General features: G+C 45.0%; 1 protein-coding gene across 1 annotated transcript in view; it reads left to right on the forward strand.

The window, feature by feature from the left end:
* The window catches only part of LOC148009904 (initiation factor 4F subunit (DUF1350)), a 140,852-nt gene extending 113,631 nt beyond the window's left edge, over window positions 1-27,221 (forward strand). Inside the window, exons 7-9 of the mRNA XM_087672499.1 lie at window positions 1,220-1,309; window positions 26,192-26,323; window positions 26,575-27,221. Coding sequence (XP_087528625.1) covers window positions 1,220-1,309; window positions 26,192-26,323; window positions 26,575-26,712 — 360 coding nt within the window. The 3' untranslated portion in view covers window positions 26,713-27,221. The remainder of the gene's footprint in view (window positions 1-1,219; window positions 1,310-26,191; window positions 26,324-26,574) is intronic.
* Window positions 27,222-27,620: the final 399 nt, after the last annotated feature.

Genomic DNA, 27,620 nt, shown 5'->3' on the forward strand with positions numbered 1-27,620 from the left:
ATTCAGTGACATTTTCCCCTCAGTGAGTTGAGTGTTTCTTGCCTCTGTTGAGTCAGCGAGAGTGTTTTGCTGCTTTTTCCCCAGATTAGTACTTTGGCTTGCATAACTGGCTCTGCTCAGCCTCTGTACTTTCAGGTGGTGTGAAAGAGAAGGGGTGCAGGAGGTTTCAAAGCTGGGAGGGGAAAGGGAGAGGGACAGCTTTGACTTCGGTGTACCATGAAGCCTTTTTCATGTGGACAGTGACAGGGGAGGGTAGTAGAGGCTGATGAAAGAGTGCCAAGGCTTCTTAAAGATTTTTGATGGTGGTGAGAAGTCCCCCAAAAAAGCAGCTGATGGAATTTGTTGGCACACATGTTATATTTGTTGTGCTTTGTATCAATGAATGCAATAGCCATAGTAGAGTTTCCTTAAAGACTTTAATGACTTTAGATGGGGGACGAACACCGCCCCCCCCCCCCCCCCCCCCCCAAAAGGCTTGTTAAAGATTTTCAATGGTGGTGAGAAGTACCCCCAAAAAGCAGCCGATGGAATTTGTTGGCACACGTGTCAATTTTTGTTGTGCTTTGTGTCAATGAATGCAATAGCCATAGTAGAGGCTCCTTAACATAAAAAAATATAATTTGTTAACACATGTTAATGCTTGATGTGCTTATATGAATCAATACAATAGTGCTCTGCCCAAGAATGTCTTCTGTGGTAAATATGCCCGTGGTAGCTAATCGACCTGCTTAGCTAACAGTCAAGTGCTGTGTACGCTGAAATTTACTGGTGGGTTCGCTTAACGTTAGCTTTATGCCAATAATTGGAAAATGTTGTGGCCATAGCAAGCCACCTGGTCAATGGCAGCCAAATGCTGTGCACAGTTTGTGAATAAATTGATGCTTTGGGGTTTAATATACTTTTAATTGTTGGCCTCCAAGATTATGGTTTTCCATGATCAAGATGGCAGCTTTAGAGGTGCTTTTCTATAGAAACTCAGGGGACTTTCACATCAAAGAAGGATAATCTAGACAACTAATTGGTATCTCTTCTTTGCATTTGGCTCAGTCTATTCTGTGGACACTACTTGGCAAGTCTCTGTAAAGTCTTGAGATATTTTAACCCTCAACATTTACGTACTCTTTGCTCACCCTTTATTAATGTCAATCTGTTCTTCCTTTAGAGTGACAATTTGAATTCTTTCGGGATTTTATGCAACTGCTGTTGCTGTGGTACGCAGATAAACAGAGGAATATCTGAGTTTACACCACCCCCTTTGGAGAATCGTAAAATGATTGGAGCTAAGTATAAGGTTCAAGATACTTTACTGGTAATATATGCAAATCAAAAGTACTAAAAACTTTTAAAGTTTGGTTTTTTGAGACACTTTACTGGTAATATATGCAAATCTAAGTACTAAAATTTTTTATAGTTTGGTTTTTTGATACAGTTGATATAAGTGGATGAAAAATACATTGGTATAACCTTTGGAATCATTGTTTCTTTGAGATTTAGTGGAGAGGCTGTGCAATGTGTAAATTGAGCCAGTTCAGATTGTGAATTCAGTTTTGTGTTAAAGGTTTTGTGAAGACTCAGGTTGACGGATTTATAGGTGCAAGGAGTAGCATTTGTAACGCTATCATCTTGGCCAGTGAAGTCTCATCCTCGTAAGTATTTGACATCATCGTTTCCCTCTCGCCCAACGCATCTTTCATACTGTTACTTGGTCAGTGGAAGTCTATTTAATGCCAACATGAAACCAAGTTGTTCAAGTGGCATTGGATGACTCAGGTGATGTTGCATTAACAAGCTATTCAGAAAAAAAATAAGATTTGAGAGTCATGCTCAATTTATTTTTCAGCCATTACCTAACTATGACTGTTAGGGATCAGAACTACTCATTTGGCAAGTCATTTGTATGCCAAATTCCTCTTCTTGCATGCACTACTACAAATGTCCCATATGGCATTTATGCATGCTTGCAAATGTTCTGTTGCACATTTGATGGTTGAGCTCTGGTAGTCCTTTATCTTGATAAATATTGTATGATCAGCCTTGCTGTGTAATTCTCTTGATCATTCCAAAGATAAATGGTCTTTGAGCGATTTCGAAAGTTAATACCATTGCTCAAGTTTCATTAAAGGTCGATCCTTCCATGATCCCTGATCATAATTTGCTTGCCATGCTTCATCCACTTGCCTGGCCTCCACCAGCAGTGTGGAATTCACTCCTTAAAGATATTTATCCTTTTCACTGTGTTCGCCTCACACTGCATTGTTATCCTTTAGGGCCACCTCATGGCATGGGATAGATGCTTCTGATGGTGATGTTGTGGGCTTGGATCTTCCTAATGGGGCAAAGATGATTTGTCAGTCTTGCTTTCCCCCCCTTAGTGGGACTGCAAATGACTTGGGACCCTTCTGCGGAAGGGTCTCGTCATGAGGAGTCAGAAGCCTAAGGGGGGATGAGTAACGACAAGTGAAGGAGTTGTGCAGCAAACTTGATATGCCAAGTAGTTGCAGGGCCCTCACCATCTCAACGAGACCAGCTCGCGACTGGGAACCAAGTGCGGCTTGTATTGATACGGAAGGAATGCATCATGTGGACGATTCGTGAAGGTCCTGGGAGGGACCACGCAGCGGATTAGGAAGGCCCGCGGGAATGTAGCAGACAAGACCACTTTAGTCCTCACCCTGCACCCTTATGGGACCCTAAGGGGAAAGATTGTCTCCTTGAGGTGGCTAACCTCTCCGATGCCGTTGGGTCTCCAATAGAGAGGAGTGGTAATACCCACGACTCCCACAGGAGACTATATTACTCAAGTGAGTGGAACACCACGGAAGTTGGAAGGCCCAAGGCAGGATGGTAGGACCCGCGTAGCACCGTCTGTCTCCGAAGAGTAGGGGCAAAACTGGGAGGATGAAGCGTAGGCGCTCCCACCAGGCCCTGACCTCCCAAGGGATGGGTGTTGAGCATGCACCTCAACTTGATCCTTCAGTATGTCAAGGTCACCGGCCGTAAGAGACTCCCCGTCCGGATAAACGACCAAGATCTGGGTAGTCTCCTTTTTTTTACTACCATGGATTGTTCACATAATGATATATGCTCTTCATGGAGCCTTCCTCTTGGTGGCCCTGGGAGCTCCGCGACGCTAGGGGCCACCCTCAGTGCTGTTATTCCGGTACCGTGGCAGAGGCTGGGTAATGTAAGTGGGCCGGTCGTCAGACCCTTTGGTGATACACGGGGACTTGGAGGACCAATGAGTGTATCACCGGGCTTGAGCCGGGGCCCGAGGGGAGTTACCAGTGCTCTTGTCTCCCCACGGGCTCATGGGGAGATAGTATCTCTTTTAGTGGGGCAATGCTCGACCAGTGTCGGGAACGGAGGCACACATGACTCATCAAGGGTGGTATCGCCAAGGCAAGATAATGGGATCCACCCCACTGATGTCGCACACCCTCCGAGTGCAGGGCAAAGCGATGAGACTTCTCAAGGGAGCCAGCTCGGTCCCGACTATATTCCTGTCAGTGATGCTGTCGGACCCCACCATGCAGCCCATTCGAATAGTTTCTATTGTGGGAGAAGACAGGCGTTAGCATCATATGCCGAAGTGGTCACTCGCTCCAACACGAGGAACGGAAGTGGGGCAGGTAATCTTCCTGCCCCGACGACGGACCATGGTACCGCCAATGTAGAGGGGGTGGAGCCAAGCCATCCCACAACACCAGGGTTAGCTTTGGTAGGATCGAACACAGAAAGGGCAGCGGTAACCAACACTTCGCTTAGACAAGCGACGGCAAGCGGGGAAATTGAGAAGTTGTGCGTTTGGTGCGCTGAGAACTTGTCGGAGCGCCCCTTTGGGCAGCTCCTAAGACGAGCTTTAGGGGACTTATGGCGCCACATCTTGAAGTGGGACAGAGTCCAGAGCCTCAGGTCTGGGAGCAGCCATTTCGATATCCTAGTTCATCGAAACGAGGCTGCTGCACTCTTGGAAAGATTGAAGTCGGAAAGCAGGTTTAGCCGTTGGCACATTAGAATGTCTGTGCCTTATCACTCCCGCCACGTGTTACGCAACGATACTCGTGAGCGAAAGCGTAATGTGAGACCCAAGATTGTATCTCTCAACATGAATGGCTTGCGTAGCAAGCAGGGCGAGGTCGACTACCTCGCTCATAGACTGGCATGGGGAGTAATTGGCCTGCAGGAGACCCGAATCTTCCAAGGTAGTTGGCCTATGCGGCTCCCAGGCTACACCACTTTCTAGGCCTTGGGCTCTTCGGAACCCGGAGAGAGAGGCCTGGTTACACTTTCAGCAATGAAAAATCGGGCTTTCGAACTTGGCCGAACCTCCCCCAACATGTTATTCATACAAATCCTACCCGCAGGGAAGGAGCCATGGATCCACGGGAACGTATACATCCCACAGAAGCAACTCAAGGAGGCGAGGAAAAGGGCACTCAATAAGCTGGCAGTGGCCCTCAACATGCTCATGCGCAAGGGCTTCCCGATCATCGTTGGAGGTGATTGGAACTGCAAGCGGAAAGCCTGCATGAGGTGGTTACGGAAGGAGTGTCCCGAGTTCTCAATCCTCACGATACGGGGCTCGGCGCTAACATACCACTCCCCAAGAGGAAAAGGGAAATCGGACATCGACTACTTTATAGTCAATCAACAAGCGGCATCCTTGCTAGCACATGCGAAGGTTGAACGCAATGTGGATATGTCAGACCACTGGCCTATCTCATGCTCAGTTAGAGCCATGGTAGATACGAGTGTGCGAGAGGAACGCCCACAACCTCCCCACATTGACGCTTCTAGAGTGGAGTTGGCGGCTCACTCATTCCTATCAAACAATAGGTGGAGTGTCTTGAGAGACCTCCCAGGGGAGGGATGTGACAACGTGCGTGTTCTGTGCGAGGAGTATGAACGCACAGTGAAGTCGATCGCCCAAGAATCCGGCGTGATGACGGTTAAGCCCCCACCTCGACCGAGGTGCGGCGTCTGCCTTTCCCTGAAGGCAAGGAGGGCGATCAACCAACGCCGGAAGGCTTGGCGGATAGCCAGAAAGTTGGCACCCAACTCGTAGGAAGGACGGAAGGCTTGGTCCCGGTATCGGAACCTAAAGATGATAGCCATCAGAGAATGTCGGAAAAGCTCCAAAGACTCATTTGACAAATTTATAGAGAAGGGTGCGGAGCTTTTGCGTGAAAGAAACCTCAAGAAGTTCTGGACTCACCATAAGAAGTTGACGGGTGAGTGTAGGAGTAGCGGCATTGAGTCGCAACCCATCCAGGATCCTTCTAGGAACTTGCAAACTGACCCGGAGGTTCTAAGGAATCTCTGGTTTAGGCATTACCAGAAGATTTTTGAGGCAGGAGAAGGGCACAATAAGGATGCAGACTTCTGGAAAGATTGGGGTGATGACCTAAGACTATGGCCTCGAATCCATGAGGTGGAAAGTCCCATCGAATGGCCGGAAGTCCTCTTCGTCTGTCGAAAACTCAAGCGACACAAGGCCCCCGGAATTGACGGGATTCCTCCCAAAGTCTTCAAGTTATTGGCGAGAGACAAGGGACGGAAAGATAATCCTGGGATACAACGCACTAAGATGGGGGAAGCAACTCTCCACTTGCTGAAGGCTATCTTTGAATCGACAGAGATTCCTGAACACATTGATACCTCAGCGGTTGTCCCCATACCCAAAAAGGGTGACCCGACGTCAATGGACAACTACCGGGGCATCTCCCTCATCGCAGTGGTACTCAAGGTCCTCTCCTCCATTGTGGCGTAGCGCTTGTCAGACAATCTCGAGAAGAGGAAGTTCTTCCTTCGAGGACAAGCAGGATTTAGGCCAATGGAGGAATGCATCGCCCAAGTCGTGACACTGGATGAAGGGATCCGACGCCGTCATAATGTGGGTAAGCCAACCTACGCGGCGTACATTGATTTTCAGAAAGCATACGACACAGTACCTCATGAAGCACTCTTCATGAAACTGCAAGCGGCAGGTGTAGAGGGCAAAACTTTGAGATTTATCAAAGCACTATACCACCGGCCTACAGTTCTGGTCAAGGTGGGAGACTCACTATCCGACCGCATCCCCTTAGAAAGGGGCGTGAGACAAGGTTGCCCCATGTCACCCACCCTATTCAACATCTTCATAAACGACATTATACGGGAGGGTGAAAACCTAGGATGTAGTATCCCTGGGTTGAAGGAGAAATTACAAGCTCTGTTATTTGCAGATGACGTGATTCTCCTAGCAAACAACCCAGAAGACTTACAGAAGAGCCTTGATAGGATTGTCGAATGGGCGAAGAAGTGGGAGATGAAATTCGGAATCAGCAAGTGCAAAGTTACCATGTTCTTTGGTAGCGATGCGGAGAGGACAGCCTTCAAGGCGACGCAATTCCATATTGGCGGAGAGAGTATCGAGCATTGCACTGAGTACAAATATCTCGGCGTGACTTTGGATGAACATCTCTCCATTGGAAAGATCACTAAAGAGAGGTTGGGGTCGGGAAGGAAGGCACCGATACGTGCCTGACGCCCCGCTGAACGCGGTGCGCTTGCATGTGTGGGCCAAGTGGGATAAACAACCTGACTGCATGTCCCTCAAGTTGTATCTACAAAACAAGTTCGTAGACACCACAGGGTACTTGTTCCGAAGTAATCTCAGGAGAGGGGTGAAACATGGAGCAGAACGCTATCTACTCTTGGCACACGTTGGAGGATTGGTCCTTCGGGACAAAATTCACCCAAGAAGACCACAACAATGCCCCTGTTGTAATAAGACAGAGGCTGGGTCTTCACTTTGTCACATAATGCTCCAATGTGACGCATTTACGGACCTTCGGGACCGTACTCTTGGCAACCTCATTCGAGACAGTCCAGAGATTCTAGGCCTCGATGGCACCGATGAGGAAGCTGTCGTGATCCTCCTTGGAGGGGAGGCTTGTGGGAAGAGGTTACCCAATTGGGTGGCCCCGAAACCGCACTCGAGGGATGTGGTAGCTGGACATGTTTCAGTCGTTACATTCCTTGGTGAAGCTATACCGCGATACCTACGAGAACTACATAGCTCATAACTTCCGATCCCTTGGGAAATGACGAGGATACCCCGAAGACATCAAATACATGTGTCACTGAGCTGTGTTCTTGCGATATCACCAAATGGTTGGTTTCACCAAAACTGGTTACCAATGGGGTCTAAAGGTAATCTGCGGGAACGGACACCTCCTACGAGCCGACGTCCAAGCTGGGCATGGCACTCCCTCTGCGGGAACCCGTCGGGATGGGGCGTTTTACCGGGTGAGAGTTAGGGCAACCCTTTCTCAAGTCCCGGACTACCTGGGCCCCCATATGGGGGTCTTGGTGCCTATCCTCACTAGCCAAGCGGCTGGTCTCCCCGGAGCTATCAACCGAAGGGAGCGGAGGAAAGCGGATGCGTCCGCCGAAGCCGGAGGCGAAAGGGTTTGGCCCTGTGATAGCGCGTGTACCAACATACCATACTCACTTAGTGAATATGACATGAAGGTGCACACCCGACTCACAAAACAAAACAAACAAAAAATTGGTCAGTCTTGCCACACCATTCACCTTCTTCATTGATCATCAGGCATTGCTTTGGCTTGTTAATAAACCTTGTGAGACAGGGCTGGCAGATGATTTTTTCATGTCTCTTAAAGCTTAAAAAAGCAATGCGGAAGAGGCGGGGCAGCATGGGCATTGCTTGTTTAGGAAGGAAGAACAGTCATTAAGGTGCTCTTAAAGTCATGTGCATCTCAATGATTTTACTAGCTGCAGCATGTGATATGTAACAGTCATTAATAATCAGGGATATTTCTTTCTTTTCTATTGTGGCTAGTGCTAGTTGTAGGCACACTAAAAGTGGATTGGAATTCTGATGATATATTGTGCTTTTGTCCCGTATGCTTTTGAGGTGTCTTTAGATGTCAATGTAACCTATTCTTTTCCTCGCTTCCACCTAGCAGAGATCCACCTGGAATGACCATCAGCAGAGCTACAAAATTATGTGGATCCAGGTAAACACATCCCATGGTGCCACCTAGAGGATCCCAATTGGACTGAGGGGATTCATCTGACTTGATATTGTCAAAGATGTGTTATGCTGGATCTTCTATGATACTGAGAGAGGTTAGAGCCTTGAGACTTCTACGTGTAGATGAAAATGCATTTTTGTTTATGTTATTTGTTTACCCTTGCAAGATATACCATGTATCTACACATGATGAATATATCCCTGGATAGATGGGACAAAAAGTGGCTAAAGTCAGTACAAAATAACCTCCAACTATGGAGTATCCACATCATGGATAACAATGCCCACTGAAGCCACTAGTATGCCTTTAATGTGACCAATATGACCATGAATTCAAAAGGATTTTTGTGCCAAAGCCCAGACCAATGCAAGGAATGAAACAAATGAGAATGATGCAGCTCCAATGTATCAATTTAAGGCAATCTTGCCAAGGGCCATGCTTGATTAATAGTCCTTGGCAATGTGCTGAAGACTATATCCTAGAAATGAAATTTGAGCAACCAGGCAGGAAACAAAAGGATGAGATGCAAGCTTCAGATGTATGTTACATGAGACTTGCAGTACCGCACCATGTCATTAGTAGGGAGGCCTCTTCAATATGGACTCCCCAGAGAAATATCTTAGCCTAACATGAGATCTTGGACTTGCATAATTGTGAGAATCTAGCTCCCCATTTTGTACGACCATTCCTACACTACCCCTTTTTAGCCTTTTCTGTAACCCATGTTTTGTCCTCAAATGTGGTAATATATTTTTCCTGTAATAAGAATGTTCAAACATCTCTGATTTAGGCAGCTCCCCCTCAAATACTAGCGGAGAGAGTAGGCAAGAGCCACACTGGCATTGCTTCTATGTTTAGATAGAATATGGCTTGCAAGCTGAATGAACAACAAGCTTGATCACATTGGGACACTCCTCGTCAGTGATCACACCATGGAGGAGGATCAACGGAGTGTTCTAGTGGGTAATATCCTGGACTTCTGCGAGCATAGGTGTCCGACCATGTGATGCACCTAGCAAGTCCTGAATCCATAACCTCATCTTTATGAGCCTAAGTTTTAACCACTAGGCCATCACATTTGGTACTCCTAAATCCTATGATACATCACATGTGCTGAGAGCTGTAAAAAATTCATTAGGATTGCTGAAACTTCAGTCTTGCCAATGCACAAAGTCTTCAAACTTAGGAAGTGGTATATCTCAATTTCCTCCACCATTGTAAATCTTACTAGCTTATTGTTTGTGGGTATACAGAATCACTGTGAAAGGACTAACAAGGAATGGTAGAACCTCCCACTGTTTTTAGATGTAAATTTTCCATTCTTTTCAATTCCTTCGGGACTTGGCCAATGCAGCAATCTAGATACAACCAACACTTCAGCTCAAAAAGAAATAGCGTTTTGTCTAGACCTCCAACGGATTCCATGGCAAGTAAAATACAACATGTCTCACAAGAAGAAATCAAGTGTGATACTAAAGTTTAATTAGGACATTTAATTCTTTGAGTCTATTTTTTTGTGTAGTAGTTTGAATTAGTGAATTATTTCAATTCACAAAGGGCCTTATGGCTAACCAAGAACACTCAAAGACAGGTACAACAAAACACATGAAGCCAAAAGGCCACAAGAAACAGCTCTATGTGTGTGAGTGTGAAGAAGCTTAAATTAAATGAGAATATGTATATCAGGCCTGTGGCCAGCCAACAAACACAAGTGAAGCCAAAAGGCTACCAAAACGCCACACACTGATATCATGTGGGGGCACAACACAAGTGGAGTGAACACTATGCAGCCATGAAGCAGCCACTCTAGCAAGTAGGTAGTCAGCCAGAACCATGGAAGAAATCTGCCATAACAATAATCCTCGAACATGGATATGCGAGGCCAAATAAAAAATCAAGGCATGACGGGTGCGCCAAATGTGCTAGAGAGCAGTCCATCTTAGAAAATGGAAAAGGCAAGGATGATTTGACTACAAAGTGGTCAAAGAAGCCATCTTGCCCATGACCCAAGAATGGATAGCCATTCACTGCTGTGTCACCGAGGTCCCCACATGGGAAATAAATCTCCAAATGAGGTTTGCAACACTGTGGAAGATAAAAAAGATTAATTGGGGTCTCATCACATGTAGTGCAGAAGATACACTGGCCATAGGAGATCTTGCGAGCATGTAGTACATCCCAAGTGGGAAGATCCCCAATAAGTAGCTTCCATATGAAATCCCTGATAAGAAATCTTGGATTTCCAAGTTTGAAGAAATCTCCCACGCCACTTTCCTCAAGTATCTTGGACATGCCAAATTTTGTTGGGTTTCCCAATGACCCATCTCTTATCCTCAACCATCTTATGGCAAATCTATTTAGCCGACCTTTTTAGAAAATCATTCGGTTTCACAAATACCCAATCCTACCAAAGGGAAGAACACTGAAAATCATGCAATGGAGTATGCCATTGAAGCTACTCCTGCAAGGTCTACCAATTCTAGTTGTACCCTCTACGCATTTGGAAGTATTGGGGAATGCGATAGAAAGAATAAAGACGGGCTTGAGCAAGAATGACAACATCACCATACAATCTACAATTCCAATTAAGCTGTCAAAGTAAATTTATCTCATTGCAAGTCTTTATTAGGTGAATCTAGCAGCATAAAAGCGGCCATCACTTCCACTTGTAATGAATTAACCTCCTTTTGGAGATCACACGTTAAAATTTAAAGGGAAGAATCTCCTACTAGGAGCCAATCAAATGAGCAAGGAGAAAGAATTGTGATATTTTAAGAGGCTACATCGAATTTAGAACATGCCATGAAGAAGCCTTGATAACAATACAACCATAGGAGATACTATTTTCCTCAATAAAAGGTTTTGCAATATCACTCTAAGGTGACTTTGCACACACAAAGCTTGCAAAAGAGCTTGTCTCAAAGCTGTCATATTGTTGGGTTTCACTCATGCCTATGCTCACAGAGGAGTGTTGGTGATCAGTAGGACATTGGGGCACTTTTTACTCTCCGTACGAGATTTTGTTGTATGTGCCTATGTTACACATTTACGGGCACTTATCATGTTGCACACACTTTTGGGTGTGAACACCCCTTACAACCCTAAGGTTTAAGGGTTGTACTTTGTACTTTCATTACACACTTTTTCGGTCTATTGCATTGGGTGTCGTGCTTCACTCTCCACACTGTCTACTACACTCTCAGCTGAGCTTTGATCCTCTAAACCTCTTACATTTGGCATCAGAGCTGAGTTCAGCTCTCCTCCAGGAGCTCTTGCTTGGGCTACAACTATTGCCCACCTCTAGCTCACGTGCTGTCAGCTCCCGCCCGGAATAGGTGCTTCCTGCAGTCAGCCCCTGTCTTGCACCTGCCTGCTCCGCCCCGAGCATCTGCAAAGTACGGCCCTGTGGTGCTCCTCCTGGTGCCTGCCTCCCAGCACCCGCAGCGCTGCCTACTGCGCTGCCTTCAGCCCCTCCTGCGCTCGCCTGAACTCCTGCCCGCCTCTCGTTTGGACCTTGCTGCCTGATGCCTCCCGTCCTGCCGCCGCCTGGATCCTACCATCTCCTGCGCCTGGAACATGACACCTGATGCCTAGACTAAGATGCCCCCTGCCTTGCAGTGCGCCGCCCTGTGGCGCTCTTCTTGGCAGTGCCGCCAGTACCACTACATACGACTGCAGCCTCGCCAGCACCTCTGGTCTGTCACGCCTCAGCTGCACTTGGTCCAGTGCACCTCCAGCACGAGCTAGTATGACAGTCAAATTCAGGGTAAAAGGACATTTTTAAATCAAAATTTTACTTCAAATCTTGCTCACAGGAAAAGGATTGTGCCTGGGCAACATATCTCTGTATTTGCAAGTGTCTGGGACACATTTCACATAGAGATTTTGTGAAAATTTGGGGCCTTTGTTGTCAATTTAGAGATTGGCAAATGTACTGCAGTCTCAGTCTGAAATAGACTGTTTTTGACCATTTTGGGGCAAGAAATTTTGGGGCTTTTGCTTCTACAGAGTTGCTGAGCATTAAATGCACCTTGGATTGCATCCATTACATACAATTTTGACAGAGTGAACTTTAGTTTGCGAATTGTAGCAACCTATTTGCTGAAATGTCTGGAAATTTTGAGATTTCCAGGTTGGTCTAGCTTGGACATTGCTCCTTTCTTGCTTTTGTTTTTGGCATTGATTATCATGGAAAATCAGGGAGGTGATGTATTTATCTATGTATCCAAAGAGGATAGATTGGATGGTAACAACTATTCCCTTTGGTCCTTCATGATGAAGAATGTGCTGATTGCGAAGAATCTTTGGGACTATATAAGTGGAGAAGAAGTTAGGCCTGGAGTTGTGGCTCGTGCTACTCCTCTAGGAGGACGTGGACAACGGGCACCTAAGCCTGTTCAGCTTGCTCCACTTCAGCCACTCCCCCAAAGATCAGCAGCTCAAAAGGCATGGGATAGATGGGATGCACAGGCTTTGCCGTTGATTGCATTGGCAGTTCAGTGGTCTATCATCCCTCACATTCGGTTTGCAGCTTCTTCACGAGAAGCCTATTGGGAGGTGGTGAAGGACCCCCTATTGATGGCCTTCCAGGAGATTTTCACTTCAGGATAGATGCCAGGGAGTCTGTCGACGGGCCTTATCAGTCTTCTCCCCAAAGGGGGAGACCGGTTGGAGCTCTCCCAGTGGAGACCAATCACCTTATTGTCAATGGCCTATAAGGCACTAGCAAAGATGATTGGTAGGCGATTATGCCCCGTGCTTCTAGATATCATCCATGATACACAGACAGGCTTTGTCCAGGATAGGAGCATCTTGGACAATGTATTCACCTTCTTTGAGGCGACAGAGTGGGCGCAACACAGTGGGCAGAGACTGACAACACTACTCTTGGATTTCGAGAAAGCCTATGACAGGGTGGATTGGGATTTCTTGGAGGGCACCATGGTGAGGTTGGGTTTCTCCCAGGCTTGGATTCGTAGGGTCTCCGCACTTTACAGATCGGCCACCAGTAGGGTTCTCATAGGTGGAAGGCGAGGGATGGAGTTTTGACTAGAGAGATCGGTCTGGCAGGGCTGCCCCCTGGCCCCATACCTGTTCCTACTCTTTGTAGAGGCGATGTCTCATGTTCTTAGGTCACGCGTGAGTGGATTACGTGGCCTCCGACTTCTCGTGAGAGAGGAGACTGAGTTGTTAGACTCGGAGTATGCAAATGATACAGCACTCTACATAGAGGACGATGAGTTGATGCTGGAGAGAGTAAGGTTGGCTCTTGAGGTGTTCTGTTCTGTAGCGGAAGCGAAAATCAATTGGTGAAAGTCGGTTGGTTTCCTCACAGACCCAGACTCTAGCACGGAGTGGGGCGTCCACCTGGGATTTAGATGGGTGAGCAGAGGGTAGACCGTCCGTTACCTAGGGTTTTAGGTGGGACTTGACATCACTCCTGCCCAGTAGTTTCTTTCAATCCTCGATTCTATTCGAAGGAAGCTGACTACTGGAGCACGGCTCGTCTCTCACTAGCCGGCCGAGCCCTGGTGGTTTACCAGGTCCTTCTGGCGACAACGTGGTACATCACCTCGTGTTGGTGCTTCTCCTCATCATGTGTAGTGCAGCTTCGCCGCCTAGTGCGGAATTTCCTTTGGTCGGGTCAGATGGTTCTAGGGATTCTAGGGCCAAGGTGGCGTGGGCGACCATCATATGGCATCGGTTAGAGGGAGGGCTTGGGATCATAGACCCAGAGTATCAGAGTATGGCCCTCTTAGGCAAGCTAGTTATCCGCGGCCTCACACCAGGTGGGTAGACTTGGAAGGTCTTATTGCAGGAGAGCCTTCAGGACTGTAGACCGAGGCTTGGCAGTGAGTGGAGGCTGTCCTTGAGATGGATCTTCACGTCAGCCCAGACCCCCCCCCGGATCACCTTTCCTATGTGACTTACTCTGTATGTAGCAGGGTCTCCGTAAGGCCCTAATCCAGAGCCCGCTAGGCTGCTAGGAGGAGATAGACCGATCTGGAACCCCAGGTCAAAGATCGGGAAGGGGCATAGATCGACGAGCGCCCCCACATCCAGTGGGCTGGTTGGGAGGCCGGCCCGGCTCATACCATCAGGACATGGCGAGAGGTATATAGGATGGTGGACGAGGTGGTGCTGTAGCGAGTACCAGGTCGCCAAAGAGGAGTGGAGTTGAGGAGAAGGGAGATAGACGCAGCAATACCTCTGGAGTGGCTTGCTCCCCCGATACGAGAGCTGACAGAGCCCAGGGAGGTATGGGCAGCTAGGTTTTCACCAGCAGGCTTCCCCCTACAGGTGGCAAGTGGGCGAGGTGGCAAGTGGGCGGCACCCCGCAGGGGACTTTTTGCGCCGTTTAGGCAAGGGGCGTCTGGCCCTTGACAGAGGGCAACAATATGAGGGGATAGCCGCCCTCTCGTGGAGGAGGATTCGGGTGGTGGGCCTTTAGGGGAAGACCTGGTGACTGGACTTCTATGTTTTTTGGAAAGAGGTCAGGGAGTGGCGCCTTTGGATCTGGGAGGGCAGACCACTTGATGAGTTGGAGTGGGATCGAGGAGAGTGGCTATGGCCGGCAACTGTAGTTGCCAAGAAGCCACCCAGGTTCCTAGAGTACGCTGCCAGAATTGGTAGACACATATTGATGGAGAAGGATATGGAGTGGGCGCCGTCACGTAGCAGGCATTGGGTAGAGCACAACATCACGGAGCCTTTCCGACGAACCTTGTGGCGCCGCCTATGGGATAGCTAGAGGCCGAGGAGGGTGCCATATTTCTTATGGCTGGTAGCACATGGAGACTTAGCGGTGGGAAGCTGGCTTGCCTAGATGCAGAAGGAGGGAGGTTGTAAGCATTGCACACAGCAGTCTTTGGAAACCCCAAAGCATTGCCTTTGGTCATGTGAGGAGGCGCAGCTTGTGTGGAGAGGAGCATGTTGCATCCTTCGCTGTATAGCACGGAGCTTGGGATGTATCTCATGGGGGGCTTTTGTTGGCAGGCAGTCAGCCAGGGCCGTCACCTTTTGTATGAGGTTGGGATGCAAGACAGGATATTCATTATTGAGGTAGGGTCATTCGTAGTGGTCGGTTTGGAGGTTCTACCCATCCGCCAGGTACTGGAGCCCACAGCAGACCGTTCGGAGATATGGGAGATCATAGGGAGTCTTACTGGATGGCATATCTGGAAGGCGCGGTGTCAGGAGGCTTTCGGCGGAGAGAGACTTTCAGTGTAGGTGACCTTAGCAAAGCTCTAGATCTCCATCATCCACTCCCTCCGCGGCCGTTGGGATCAGGTGCAGGGCGAGTCGAGGACTCGTCAGGAGCTCTGTTGTCATTTCATGTGCACTTGGGGCGGCTAGGACCTGTTTTTTGTGATGCAAGCAGGCTGCCCTAGTTGGCGATACACCCCCCCCCCCCCCCCCGCCCCCCCCAATGGCTTCTTGCCCCCATGCCCCCCAGACCGCCTTGAGAGGCTTGTATACATGATGTATTTGTGACTTTGCATAAGCTCTAGCTAGTCTGTTAAGCATGAGCACGCCGTTGTAATCAGTTTTTTTGAGTAATATAATTAGCCACATTTTACTTGCAAAAAAAAAAAAAGTTATGCAGAAGTAACATTGGCATCTAATGCTATGCTTGTTTGGACACTTCTACTTAACCGGTTTGGTATCTATTGATGCCCAATTGTTTGGGGGATGCAAGGCACATGTTATGCCATCATTTTGGACTGATTTTCTTGCTGAAAGTACTCAGTTTTGAACAGTAAATCAGTGTTGTACCACAGTGGGCTGAAGCCTATTATCTCATGTTTGGTTATGCCTATTGGTTTGGGCTATGTCTTTGGGATATGCAATGAAGTATTGACCTTCGGGGTACGACATCGAGCTTGTCTTTGGTTTCGGATCTTTATTTGCACTTGAGCTCTGCTTTGGAATGCATTTGATGCTCCGTCTTGGATGTACATATGGCATGTATGTTACCTATGTCTGACCGATCTTGACATGCTTGGCCTATGTCACTACTACATGCTAGTTACATTGTTTGGAGCTGATTGCTACTAGTGCCTTGTCTTGGCTCGCATCTAGCTTTTCGAAAATTACTTGGGATATTTCTTAGCTTGCCAGAGTTGTATTTGGGATACAGTTGATATCTATGGATGCTCTATTTGGAGGCTCAAAGCCTATATGCTCATGATGTCTTATTGATGTCTGGTCTTGGATCTTTCATCATCACTGGTGCTCTCATATGCCTTTCTTGAGCTTCTTGGCTTGATCCATACGGCTTTTGTGCCAATGGGAGCATCGTTGGATGTTTGACAGACATTGAGCAGGTGGTTTATGCTATTGAGCTTTGCGTCTTCTGAGACTGGGATCTTTTTCACTTGGATGTTGCATGGTTGATATGCTGTGGTCCGTATATATGTACTTGGGCTTATTTGGGCTTTGCACTCCCTGAGCATACACCTCTTTGTGTCAGGTCTTGCCAGTGTTGTGTACACTTTACCCTATTACACAGGGGGTGTGCCGGCTTACTGACGGATTCATTTGACATGCTTGGGTGTTTGCTCAATGTCTGTATGACTGTCATATGCTGATTTATGCCCGCTTGATGCTGGTTATGCTTTGACAGTCCGTGGTTGACTTGGTGCATTGATTTTGCCTACAGTTTGCTCTCATTGTACCTAGCTGTAATTTATTACAGCAAGCAGTTATGTAGGGACTGATATGGAATTTTCATGCTGAATCATCCTGATTTTATGTATGGACTGATATGTAATTTACTACAGCAAGCAGTTATATAGGGACTGATATGTAATTTATTACAGCAAGCAATTATGTATGGACTGATATGGAATTTTCATGCTCAATCATCCTGATTTTATGTACTTTTGATAGTACTTGGTGGGTAGCATCATTAGCTATCAGTTCGTGGTTATTTTGCCTTGGTTTTGGTAGTATTTTGGCTGTTTACAGTAGAAAACAGCAAGCAGTTTTGAACTGTCTGCATTGTTTTGGACTGCATTATGGGTTCTTCTTCCATTGACAGTGCTATCTTCAACATCACTAAGCTTGATGGTACGAATTATGCCTATTGGAAGAGCCAAGTTTGGTAGGTATTGGTGCAGAAATCACAGACAAAGCCACTAAGGATGCATGGCGAGCAGCCTGAAACTATGACTGATCACTAATGGGATGACCTTGATGAGTTATGCAAGTCCACCCTCATCTTGTCTCTCACTGAACAGGTGCATTACAATGTGGTTGAGGAAGCACAGAGTGCTTGGCAACTTTGGGATAAAATTAAAAACCTCAATGACAAGAAAAGTCCAGCAAGTCAGATGTATTGGCTGAAGCAGCTTATGGACCTGCGCATGAAGGAGAATATGACAATGTCTGCTCATTTGAGCCAGTTCCATGCTATTCTCAAGAACTTGACTTCGCAGTGTATTACCTTTAATGATGAGGTTACTCCATTGTTTTTGCTTGGGAGTCAAAGTGAGTCATGGGATGTATTCCGCACTGCCTTATGTGCTCCTACTGCTATTTTGAACTTGCCTGATGTAGAGTTCTCTTCTGCAGGAAGAGTTTAACCATAAGAACTTGGATGCCTCTCGTGTGTCGCATGCTTTGACTATTAGAGACAAAGATGGTAATGACAAGAATGATGGTGGGAATGGCCGTGGTAGAGACTCGCAGAAGTTTAGGTCTAAGTCGTGTGGTAAGTCGTGCAACAAGTCTCGTGGGAGAAATGCTAATGTGACATATCATCATTGCGGCAAGAAGGGTCATATACGCCCACAATGTTATGAGTTGCGTAATGAGAAGCGCAAAGAGAAGGGAAAAAACAAAGTACAAGCTCTCTGATCGCAGTATCATGCCTGTGAAATCCAGTGTGAAAATCAAGGAGATAAATGTTATGTAGACTGATGACTCCGATGGTGAGTATATACTTGTAGCTAGTTCTTGTGATGCTACATCGTTGACCGATGTTCACTCTATGTATGCGCAGTGCTAGCTTTTGGATTCTGGTGCTTCATTTCATGTTACACCATGCCGTGAGTGGTTTCACTCCTACTACACTGTCTCTGGTTTAGTTCGCTTAGGTGATGACAGGTCACTTGCTATTGTTGGCATTGGGGATGTACGATTACAGTTCTCTACTGGCAGTACTTTTTTGTTATAGGATGTACATCATATACTTGTGCTTACACGTAGTCTTATGTCTGCAGGGCAGCTTGATGATGCTGGGTTTCATGTTTCATTTGGGGATTCTGTCTGGAAGATCACCCGTGGCACACTTGTGCTTGCTAGAGGTGCCAAAGCTGGCAGCCTCTATCCTCTTGTAGTTGATGGGTTCTCTGTTGATCATGTTTTGTCAGTGGGTTCCATCCCACATGTATCTCTTTGGTATACGTGTTTGGGCCATATGTCCTTGAAGGGAATGAAAATGCTTTTTAGTTTGCAGTACTTACTGTCCCTTGACTACGCATGTTTTGATTTATGTGAGCATTGTCTTTATGGCAGACGGACTGGGAATACGCATAAGAAGTATGGTAGGACACGCATGAGTGAGCCCTTGGCATTAGTACATTCGGATATCTGTGGACCTATGCCTTGTCAGTCTATGGGTGGTGCAAAGTATTTTGTGACGTTCATTGACGATTTTTTGTGTAAAGTCTGGGCTTACCCCATTAACCTTAAGTCCGAAGTCTTGGCTGTGTTTCAGAGATGGCTTGCATTGGTTGAGAACCAGATTGGGCATAGGCTAAAATGCCTTGTGACTAACAATGGGGAAGAATATGTATGACGTGCTTTTGAGCAACTATGTGACGAGAAGGGTATTAAACATCAGTTGACCGCCGTCTATACCCCATCCCAGAATGGTTTGGCTGAGCGGATGAATAGAACCATCCAGGAGTTTGTATGCAGTATGCTTAGCCATGCAGGCTTACCATAGAGCTTTTGAGCTGAGGCAATCAGTACAGCTGTGCATGTCATAAATAGATCACCTTCTAGTGGTTTGGATTTCTAGGTTACAGAGGAGGTATAAATTGGAAAACCTCCGTCTTATGCGCATCTAAGTGCCTTTGGATGTGAGGCATTCTGCCATGTGCCCAAAACAAGCGTACTAAGTTGGATCCTAAGAGTATCAAATGCATTTTCCTTGGCTATGGAGATGCAGGCGAGATGGGTTACCGCCTCTGGGATCTGCAAGCGTGGAAAGTCATCAGTAGCTATAATATAGTCTTCCATGAAGACAAGATGCATAGGCAGCTTGAGAGGGTGATAGAAATACGTAGGGTTATCTTCCAAGAGGAGCCACGTGCTCCTCCACCGCCAGTTGGACAGCCTGCAGCAGTAGTTGGTACACATGGCTAGGATGTTGGACGGGCCGCAGAGCTCGGTCTACTAGAGATAGACGTTCACCTGATAGATTTGAGCTCTCGATGCATTATGTCTTGGTTACAGATGTAAGAGAGCCTCTCATCTATGATGAGGCTATGCATAGGGGTGACAGTCACTCTTGGAAGAGGGCTATGCAGTTTGAGATAGACTCCTTGCATAAGAATATGACTTGAGATTTGGTTGCATTGCCTTAGAGCAAGAAGACTTTGCCATGCAAATGGGTGTACAAGCTGAAAAGTACCCCTGGAAACCCCAAGCTGGCTTATAAGGCAAGACTTGTCGCTAAGGGTTTTAAACAGGAGCATGGAGTTAACTTTGATGAAGTTTTTTCTCCTGTGGTCAAGATGACCACCCTACACTTGGTTTTGGCCTTAGTTGCACAGCTTAACTTGGACATGTATCAGATGGAAGTCAAGACTGCATTATTACATGGGGATTTGCATGATGAGATATACATGGAGTAGCCTAAGGGCTTTGCAGAACCTGGCCGGGAGCACCTAATGTGCAAGTTGAAGAAAAGTCTTTATGGCTTGAAGTAGGCACCTAGGGAGTGGTATCATAAGTTTGATGCCTTTATGCAGTCACAGGGCTACAGTAGGAGCGCTATGGATCCGTGTCTTTACACAAAGAAAGCCCGTGATGGTTCCTTGCTTATTTTGGTACTTTATGTGGATGATATGCTGATAGCAGCGAAAGCTCATGATGAGCTAGATGCTCTTAAATCTCAGCTGAAGAAGTTTTGAGATGAAGGATTTGGGACAGGCCTCTCACATTTTTTGTATGTGCATTAAGCGCAACAAGCATCAGGGACTACTCTATCTCTCACAGAGGGAGTACATTTATCAAGTCCTTGAGCGTTTCCGCATGCAGGATGTAAAGTTATGTCCATTGTTTTTGCTTCTCAGTTTGTTTCTACTACGGCCATATAACAGGGAGAATAGTAAATCCATGCTTCTATCTCACTGTTAGAGGTGACTTCAGAAGTCAATCAGGAGGAGATATTCACCCATTGACAAAGACTTTTATTCTTTCGGCAATTGACTTACAGTGCCCAGTGTCAAGGACTATGCCTCTGTTTTCTTGGGAAAGATTTGTTTGATAGTTTCTTCATCTCCTGATGTACCATCTATTACTTACATTGAAAGAGTCTGTTACGACGTCGATGGAAGTGGATCCATTGCCTTTTTGTGATCCATGTAACTTCAACACCACTTTGTTGGGTCCTTTGTTTAGGGTTAGGATTTCTTTGAATCAATCCATTCTTACTTTTGCTTTAAAGAGCCAAGGTTTTCCCAACAGTAGAAGGTATAAGGTCCCGTAGAAATTTGGTTTGACCACCAGATATGTCAGTCAATAATCTCTTCCTGCGAGGGTTGTCTTCACATACGGGAGAATGCCCAAAGGCTTGATTCTGCTTTGGTATGCGAGTCGGATAAGGCACTGCATAGGTTGCATACCTTGCAAGCCTAGATTTTTCATTGTCACATCCGTCATTATGTTCACTGATGAGTCTCCATTAACCAATGCGTCTGCTATAAAACATCCTTCAATTCATATGCCAATCTCTGGGGTTCCAGGATCCAGGAAGGTGTTAGCTACATCCACTTCTTTTACAGGTTGTGGAGCTTTATTAGGCTTGGTTGCCATTGAGGGAGCAATCCTTAGATCTCTTATTCTTGTCAATATACTTTTGAATTTATTTCGACAACTAGGAGATAGCATCAACGATTGTCAGAATGTTAGGTTAGATTTAAAGATGTCTAGGTCTTTGACCAAGTCATATTCTTTGATAGGATCCACAGGCTTCTCCAATCGGCTAGAGAATGGAGCCACGTCCACTTTTATCTTTCCTTTCTCATCCAGGAGCGGCAACATCTATGCTTTTTCTCCTTGAGGAGGTACTTTGGCATCCTTTATCTTCTCTTGAACCTCTGGTCCTGTCTTTGCAACTATCTCTATGGCTTTCTGTAGCTTTGTAGTGCTCTGTACTACATTGTTGTGTGTTGCACTGTTTTGTTTCTCTTTGGGAAGATTGAACTTCACGGTCTTAGAAGAGGGAATGTTTTTCTTTAGAACTGTGGGTTCTCCTTTCTTAGCATGCATTATTGCGGCAACTTCCAATTCCACCAAATTGGAAGTAGGTTCTTGGGTCTTCTGTTGAGTCTCGGAAGTAGCTTTTACATGAGCTAGACTTGGACAATCTTTTGCAGTATGGCCTTCTCCTTTGCATTGACTGCATAAAGGCTTGTAATCTATGGACCTTCTAGGATTTGGACAGTTTGGTGAGATGTTCCTTTTCTCCGCATCTGTAACACTCCACTTTTGATCGCTGACCATCACTATACTGTCATTCTCTGTAACTTTGAGACGAAAACTTCCTTGGGTGGAAATTAGGACCGAACTTCCTAGGCTTTGGTCCAATGTCCTGCGTTGTCATTTTGAATTCCAGCAAGTTAAATCTTGCTTCTTCATCTTTCTTCTTTCGTTCGTGCATCTCCTTCAGAGAGTAGATATCTTCTGTATGGTTCTTCCTTAAATAGTACAAACAGAAGGCTCCAGAAATGGTTGGTTTTTCGGGTACGTTCAGTGGCTAAATGTCTCGCTTAATGGCACATTCCACACTATGTATTAGACCACATCACATCTCTCCTACCTCCTACAGGAGTGGATATATTGGCGGTATTTACCTTCAATGTCTGTAGTTGTTTTGTAATTATATTCATAAGCTCCTTCTTGATACTTGCGACTGAATTGGATAGGAAGTCCTCCAGATTTTCACTTCTTGGAGTATTTGCAGTAGGGTTTTAGGAAGCTTCTTTGATCACTATATAAACTGGTTGAGTTGATCCAGAGGGTCCTGTGTTCTGGTTCTGATTCAAAGTTTCTGTTGAGACTTGGGGTTGTTGATTTCAATTGGTAGGATTCCACTGTTGTTGAGTCGTCATTGGAAGAACTGTCTGAGGTTACTACTATTGTGGTTGAACCATCATTGGAGGCACTGTTGTCTGTGGCCATTGTGGATTCGGTGCATTGTACTGCGGCACTGTTTGCATCTGAGGATAGGGGTAAGGAACTGTCTCGGGGATTGCATTTGGTGGATATACCATTCCTAATATAGGAGGAGGTAAGCCTTTTCTTCTTGAGGTCATTGACAACCTTGCTTCAACTTCATCAACAGTCTTGCACCTTCCACTGTAGCTTGCAAATTGACCGGTCTTCTCAATTCCACAAACTTGCGAACTTGTGGTTGTAGGTCTCTAAGGAAACTTCCTTTTGGATGCCTTAATCTAAATAATGGTTGATTCATCTCTTCAGTATGGATTCCATTCGTAAGACATAGGCTTCCACCCGTTCACCAGAGGAGTGACTTAGGTTCATGAACACCTCTCGCATTCGCTCTTCAAAACCTTCACGCTTGAGTTTGATGAGGAATGCCAACTTTAGGTCGTCCCATGTGCCAAAAGTTCATGATGCTTGCCTCTCATACCATTGAAACGCCGCGCCTTTGAGAGTGGCGGGTGGGGAATATCGCCAACTAATCCTTAGGAGTTTTGGCATTGTTAGCCACACATGCTACTATAAACTATGCTACATGAAGATCATGGTTTTCATTATACTCTCCCTTAAAGATGGGCAATGGGACTATATTCGGTGGCTTGTCATCTATCTTTCCAGGGCGGATTTAACTAGGAAGGGGACCTTGAGTCGCCAAGGGGACTTCTGTAAAGAGTAGTGCTAGGGTATCAAAGGAGGCTTCTGTTGCTAGCTCATTCTTGGCTTTGATTTTTGCATTTTCTCTTCTCACGTAGCTTTGGACTCGTTCTAGTGCTTGCCTCTTGATTGCGTCATTCTTCAGGGAGTTAGTTTCACGTAGTTGGTCTGTATTAAATAGAACAGAATCAGAGGGAGCTTCAGTCTCTAGAGGATTATCTGGCCAACATTTTTTCTACTTCTTGCTTTTCAATGTCTCTGAATTCAGCTTTCAGACCACTACAGAGGGGAAGGTATTCGGTTTTGAAGGTATCAAAACCCACTCTTCTAAGGATCGTTGTGGTACAATCATTATAGTAATACCAACTTTTGATGGTTTTAATAGTGTATATTGTGAATAACTCTTTGTCTACTAGCTTTCATTGGGTTGCTAATTGGACAAACAAGAGATTGTCAGTGCACCATGCGTCCCACGTATCCTGCTGTTGAGCATCCACGAACAAATTCCAATTCTTTTCTTTCTTGTTTTCGTGAACTTCCACTGACCACGACTCTTGAAGCTTCTTCATGATTTTCTACTTGATAATGTTTGAAAACTTTTTAATGAATGCCAAATCTCCCATGGATGATCATTCTCTCCGTTTTTGTACTATAGTTTTTTTCCAAATAACTTGCCACTAAGATACACGTCTCTGTTGCTTCAATAGGGAGAGGAAATAATCCACCACATAGAGCCTGCATCATGATGGTAAAATGTTTTTCTGCCATTGTGGAATGGACCTCTTGTAAAAAGTGGCTTTGGTAATGAGAATCTCCAATTCTTCAATGGTAGAAGGAAATTTACAAGTATCCATTGAATTCTTCTCCTCTTAACAATGTCGTTTCTTTCATTGTTAGCCTCTTTTGATGCTTTTTGATGGCAGTTTTCCTCGGCTACATACAAAAAATATGGAACCCCAAGATGAACACCAAGAAAACAGAAAATCTACTGCAAGAAAATATATCTTGTATCATCAACAATCATATTTTTCATATTTGATATGTTTACAACAAAGAAAAGAATACCAAGAACAAGAAATCTTCACACAACTTTGTAGTAACAATTGTTCCACGGCTTTAACTTAAACAAAATCAATCATGCTCTTCATATTCTTCATAGAATTCTTCAAGAAAACCACAAGGACACAAGATAATACACCACTTTGAATGGAAAGATACCACATAATAATCTTCTTCAAAGGTTCCATAGCTTTCTCTCACAATCTCTTACTCATAGATACATTGTTTGGCATAAAGTTGGCTCTCTCTCACTCACTCCCTCTCTCATACATACTCTCTCTCAATTGTACAATTAGATCCTCAAGAATAATCATTCATAACCCCTATTAGGTCGTGGATACCCCTTCCAAGAGATATGTCTAGTATGAAAGGTCACCAGGACCACTACAGTGTCTCTTGAGAGCTCACTAGTGTCACTTTCACTTCAGTCTTTACTTCAAGTCTTTAATAGCTACTTCAAATTCTTCAAGCTTATTTGAACTTATATTCATCCCTTCCCAAGATTGGAAAACTTTCCCAAGCTTCACATTCATCCATCATCACATTTATAGAGGTATATAGAACAAAATTGAACAGGAATAGATGCTCAACAGAAAACATCAAAAAGCGTTTAGCTTAATTGAAATCGCTCAAAACCATCAAGAATCAATCATTAAGCTTCCAAACACTCTCAAACTTCATCTATCCTTACTAGGTATGATGGCGAGGGCAATGTACGTAGTGAGGGAGATTTTGTTGAGGGTGATGACTCCTCAAGTGTCACGGAGGACTCTTATAGCTCCGATGCCAAGAGTGATATGAGTACTTAGAGCCTTTATCTCTATCCATTTTTGTATATTTTTTTGTATGACATCACCAATTTGGCTCATAATGTAGTTGTTGATTTCTTACTACACTCTCATTTCAACCCTGTTTTACACTTACTTTTGAGCAATGTCTTGCTTTAAGTCTAAACATTAAGTAAAGATTTTAAAAAATGTAGATTTCAAAATATATGTAAAATTTTTAAAAAATTGGACGTAGGTCCAAGATTTACTAGTCCAATTAGTACCATACTAGTATCGGACAGTACTAATCAGATGCCATTGGATGTGACCAGCTACAACCCTGGTAGTACTCCAGGCACATCTGACTGATAGATCCAGGCTCTGTAACCGTGTCACCCTGCTCATTCATGAGACACATATTTTTGGTGTGGACAAGCAAAGAAATGATGAGTTTGACAGCTCTCTCTCTCTCTCTCAATAAAAACTGCCACGTTTTATGGCAGACAGTATATTTGCTGCTTTGGATCAATGTGCATTGTCAGTATGGATGATTGAACAGTAATTTTCTTATAAGATATTAGATAAAGTTATAACCCATAAATATAACGGTTTCAAGGGCAACCTATTTATGATGAGAATTTTCGAGAGTTTTAAGTACACGGATGATGTTCGTCGTTTAAGAGTCTCACATCCAATTAAATGCACCTGGTGCCTGATTGTGGAGTCTGGAATTGTGACAGTGGACAGCAGAGCATCCTGAAGGGAATACTGATTGGTTTTGCCCAAAGGAAAATGATCTCTTGGATCATGTGCATTAGTTAGCTTCCCTTGGTATACCTGTGTCAAAAAGCATTAGGCAATCCTGTAAGCTCTTAGGCAAATGGTTTAGAAGGTTATTTTCCTTGGGTCTCTCAGCATTCTGTGCAGTCTTTTGGTCCATGATGGGCTCTTATATCAATTTTAAAATTGCTATATCACTCATAGGAGATCCGACCAGCAACTAAACACCTCTGTCTTAGAGTTGAAGCCATGACATAACACTAAAGCACTGCAAATGTTTGTAGCAGAATTGTGCTGTTCCAGAATATATCAGAAATAGGTGGTGCTCATCTTACCATCCACCTCAAATCTTTGGAGGTTGATGGCACGGTAATGTTAATTCACATGAGAATACTAAGTCAGATGATCAACATTCTGTGTTGTAATCAGGTGAAATACAAGACTGATATGATTGATGAAACGGATATTGTGGAGGAGGTTTTGAGGTCAAGGATTGAGGAAACATCATGCAGTTTTACAAAGTTAACTCTGAATGGAAATCATATCACCCCTTGTGTTCAAGTAAGTTTGCAAGCCTTACGCTTTAACGAATGTGTTCAGCATGCCATGTACTGTATATTTGTTCTTTGGGGATGGCTACTAGCTACAACTGATATCCCACATATTGAATACTGCATGCTTTGTTCATCCTTTCTTGTCAGTGGTGTCCCACTTGGATATTTCCAAGAATGAGGAGAACTGATGATTCTTGTGAACTGGTTCCTTACAAGTATTGGTATAGTTCATATTCAAACAGATTGCGTTGTATGCAGGATCTCAGTTGGAAGGCTGGTAAGGTTTACACGCCAGCTGATGCAGTTGGGCAGGTCTTCCGAGCTTTTGCTTTGTCGGAGATTCGTGAAACGGTGACACAGATATCAAATTGGTTCGAGATGCGTTTGGGAAGTTGAACATACTACAGTACATTCAGGTTGTTCATCATCATTCTTTGGGTAGCTAAAACTGTTGGGGTATCTTCTGTATTCGCGTCAGTTTCTGCTTAGAAAAATAGGAGACATTAGGCAAACTTTCTCTTTAAATATTTAGATGTACCATACAGAGCAGCAGAGACCAAATATTTGATTTTTTTCCTGCCTTTGAAACTTCACATCTCCCTCGAGAGTATCTAGAGACACAGTCAATAAGTTTCCACTCATCTCAGTTCTTAAAAGATTATTTGGCACTTGCGGCAGGGCATGATTTTTGGCAATCATGCCTGCCCCTACAAACGACTAGCATGGTTACAAAGCAAGCTTATTCACTTCTAATGGTAGCCACACCTAGCTTATGAGTTACCTCCCTCTTGTATTGTCTTTCTAATCTTATATCTGTATAATAAAGAGGTAAAAAACAAAAAGTAGCTGGTCTCCATCTGTATGCCCTCTGTGAAGTGAAAAGGAAGAAGAAAGTAAAATTGTTCGGGGTTCATCTCTTCTCCTTCTTGTGTTAAGAGAGAGTTTGTTTTATTTTTGGAGTCCATATGGGTTGTTACAACATCAGAGCAACAAGCAACAAGCAATGAAAATGTGAAAATGCGTCTGTCAGCTTGGGGGTTGTATGTGCCTTTTGGTCTTTAGGTGGCAGAGATCTTTCTGATTAACAAGTCTTGTAGAAATTTGTGTGAGTACACCTTGTCATTGTAGTGTTTGTCAAAGATGTGTTGGTAGATTGCTCTTGTAAAAGGGCAAGTTCTCCCTGAGAGCTTTCTTATACTTGGGTTATAAATTAAGACCTTTTAGGAACACCTTTTGAAGCTTATTCCAATCAAATCCTTTGTATACATATATTATTGGAGTAGAAGACTATGTTGATGGTTAAT

The sequence above is a fragment of the Lygodium microphyllum genome, chromosome 30 (assembly GCF_053477565.2).
Source record: "Lygodium microphyllum isolate KBCC chromosome 30, Lygodium_microphyllum_v1.1.10, whole genome shotgun sequence".
Lineage (NCBI taxonomy): Eukaryota > Viridiplantae > Streptophyta > Polypodiopsida > Schizaeales > Lygodiaceae > Lygodium > Lygodium microphyllum.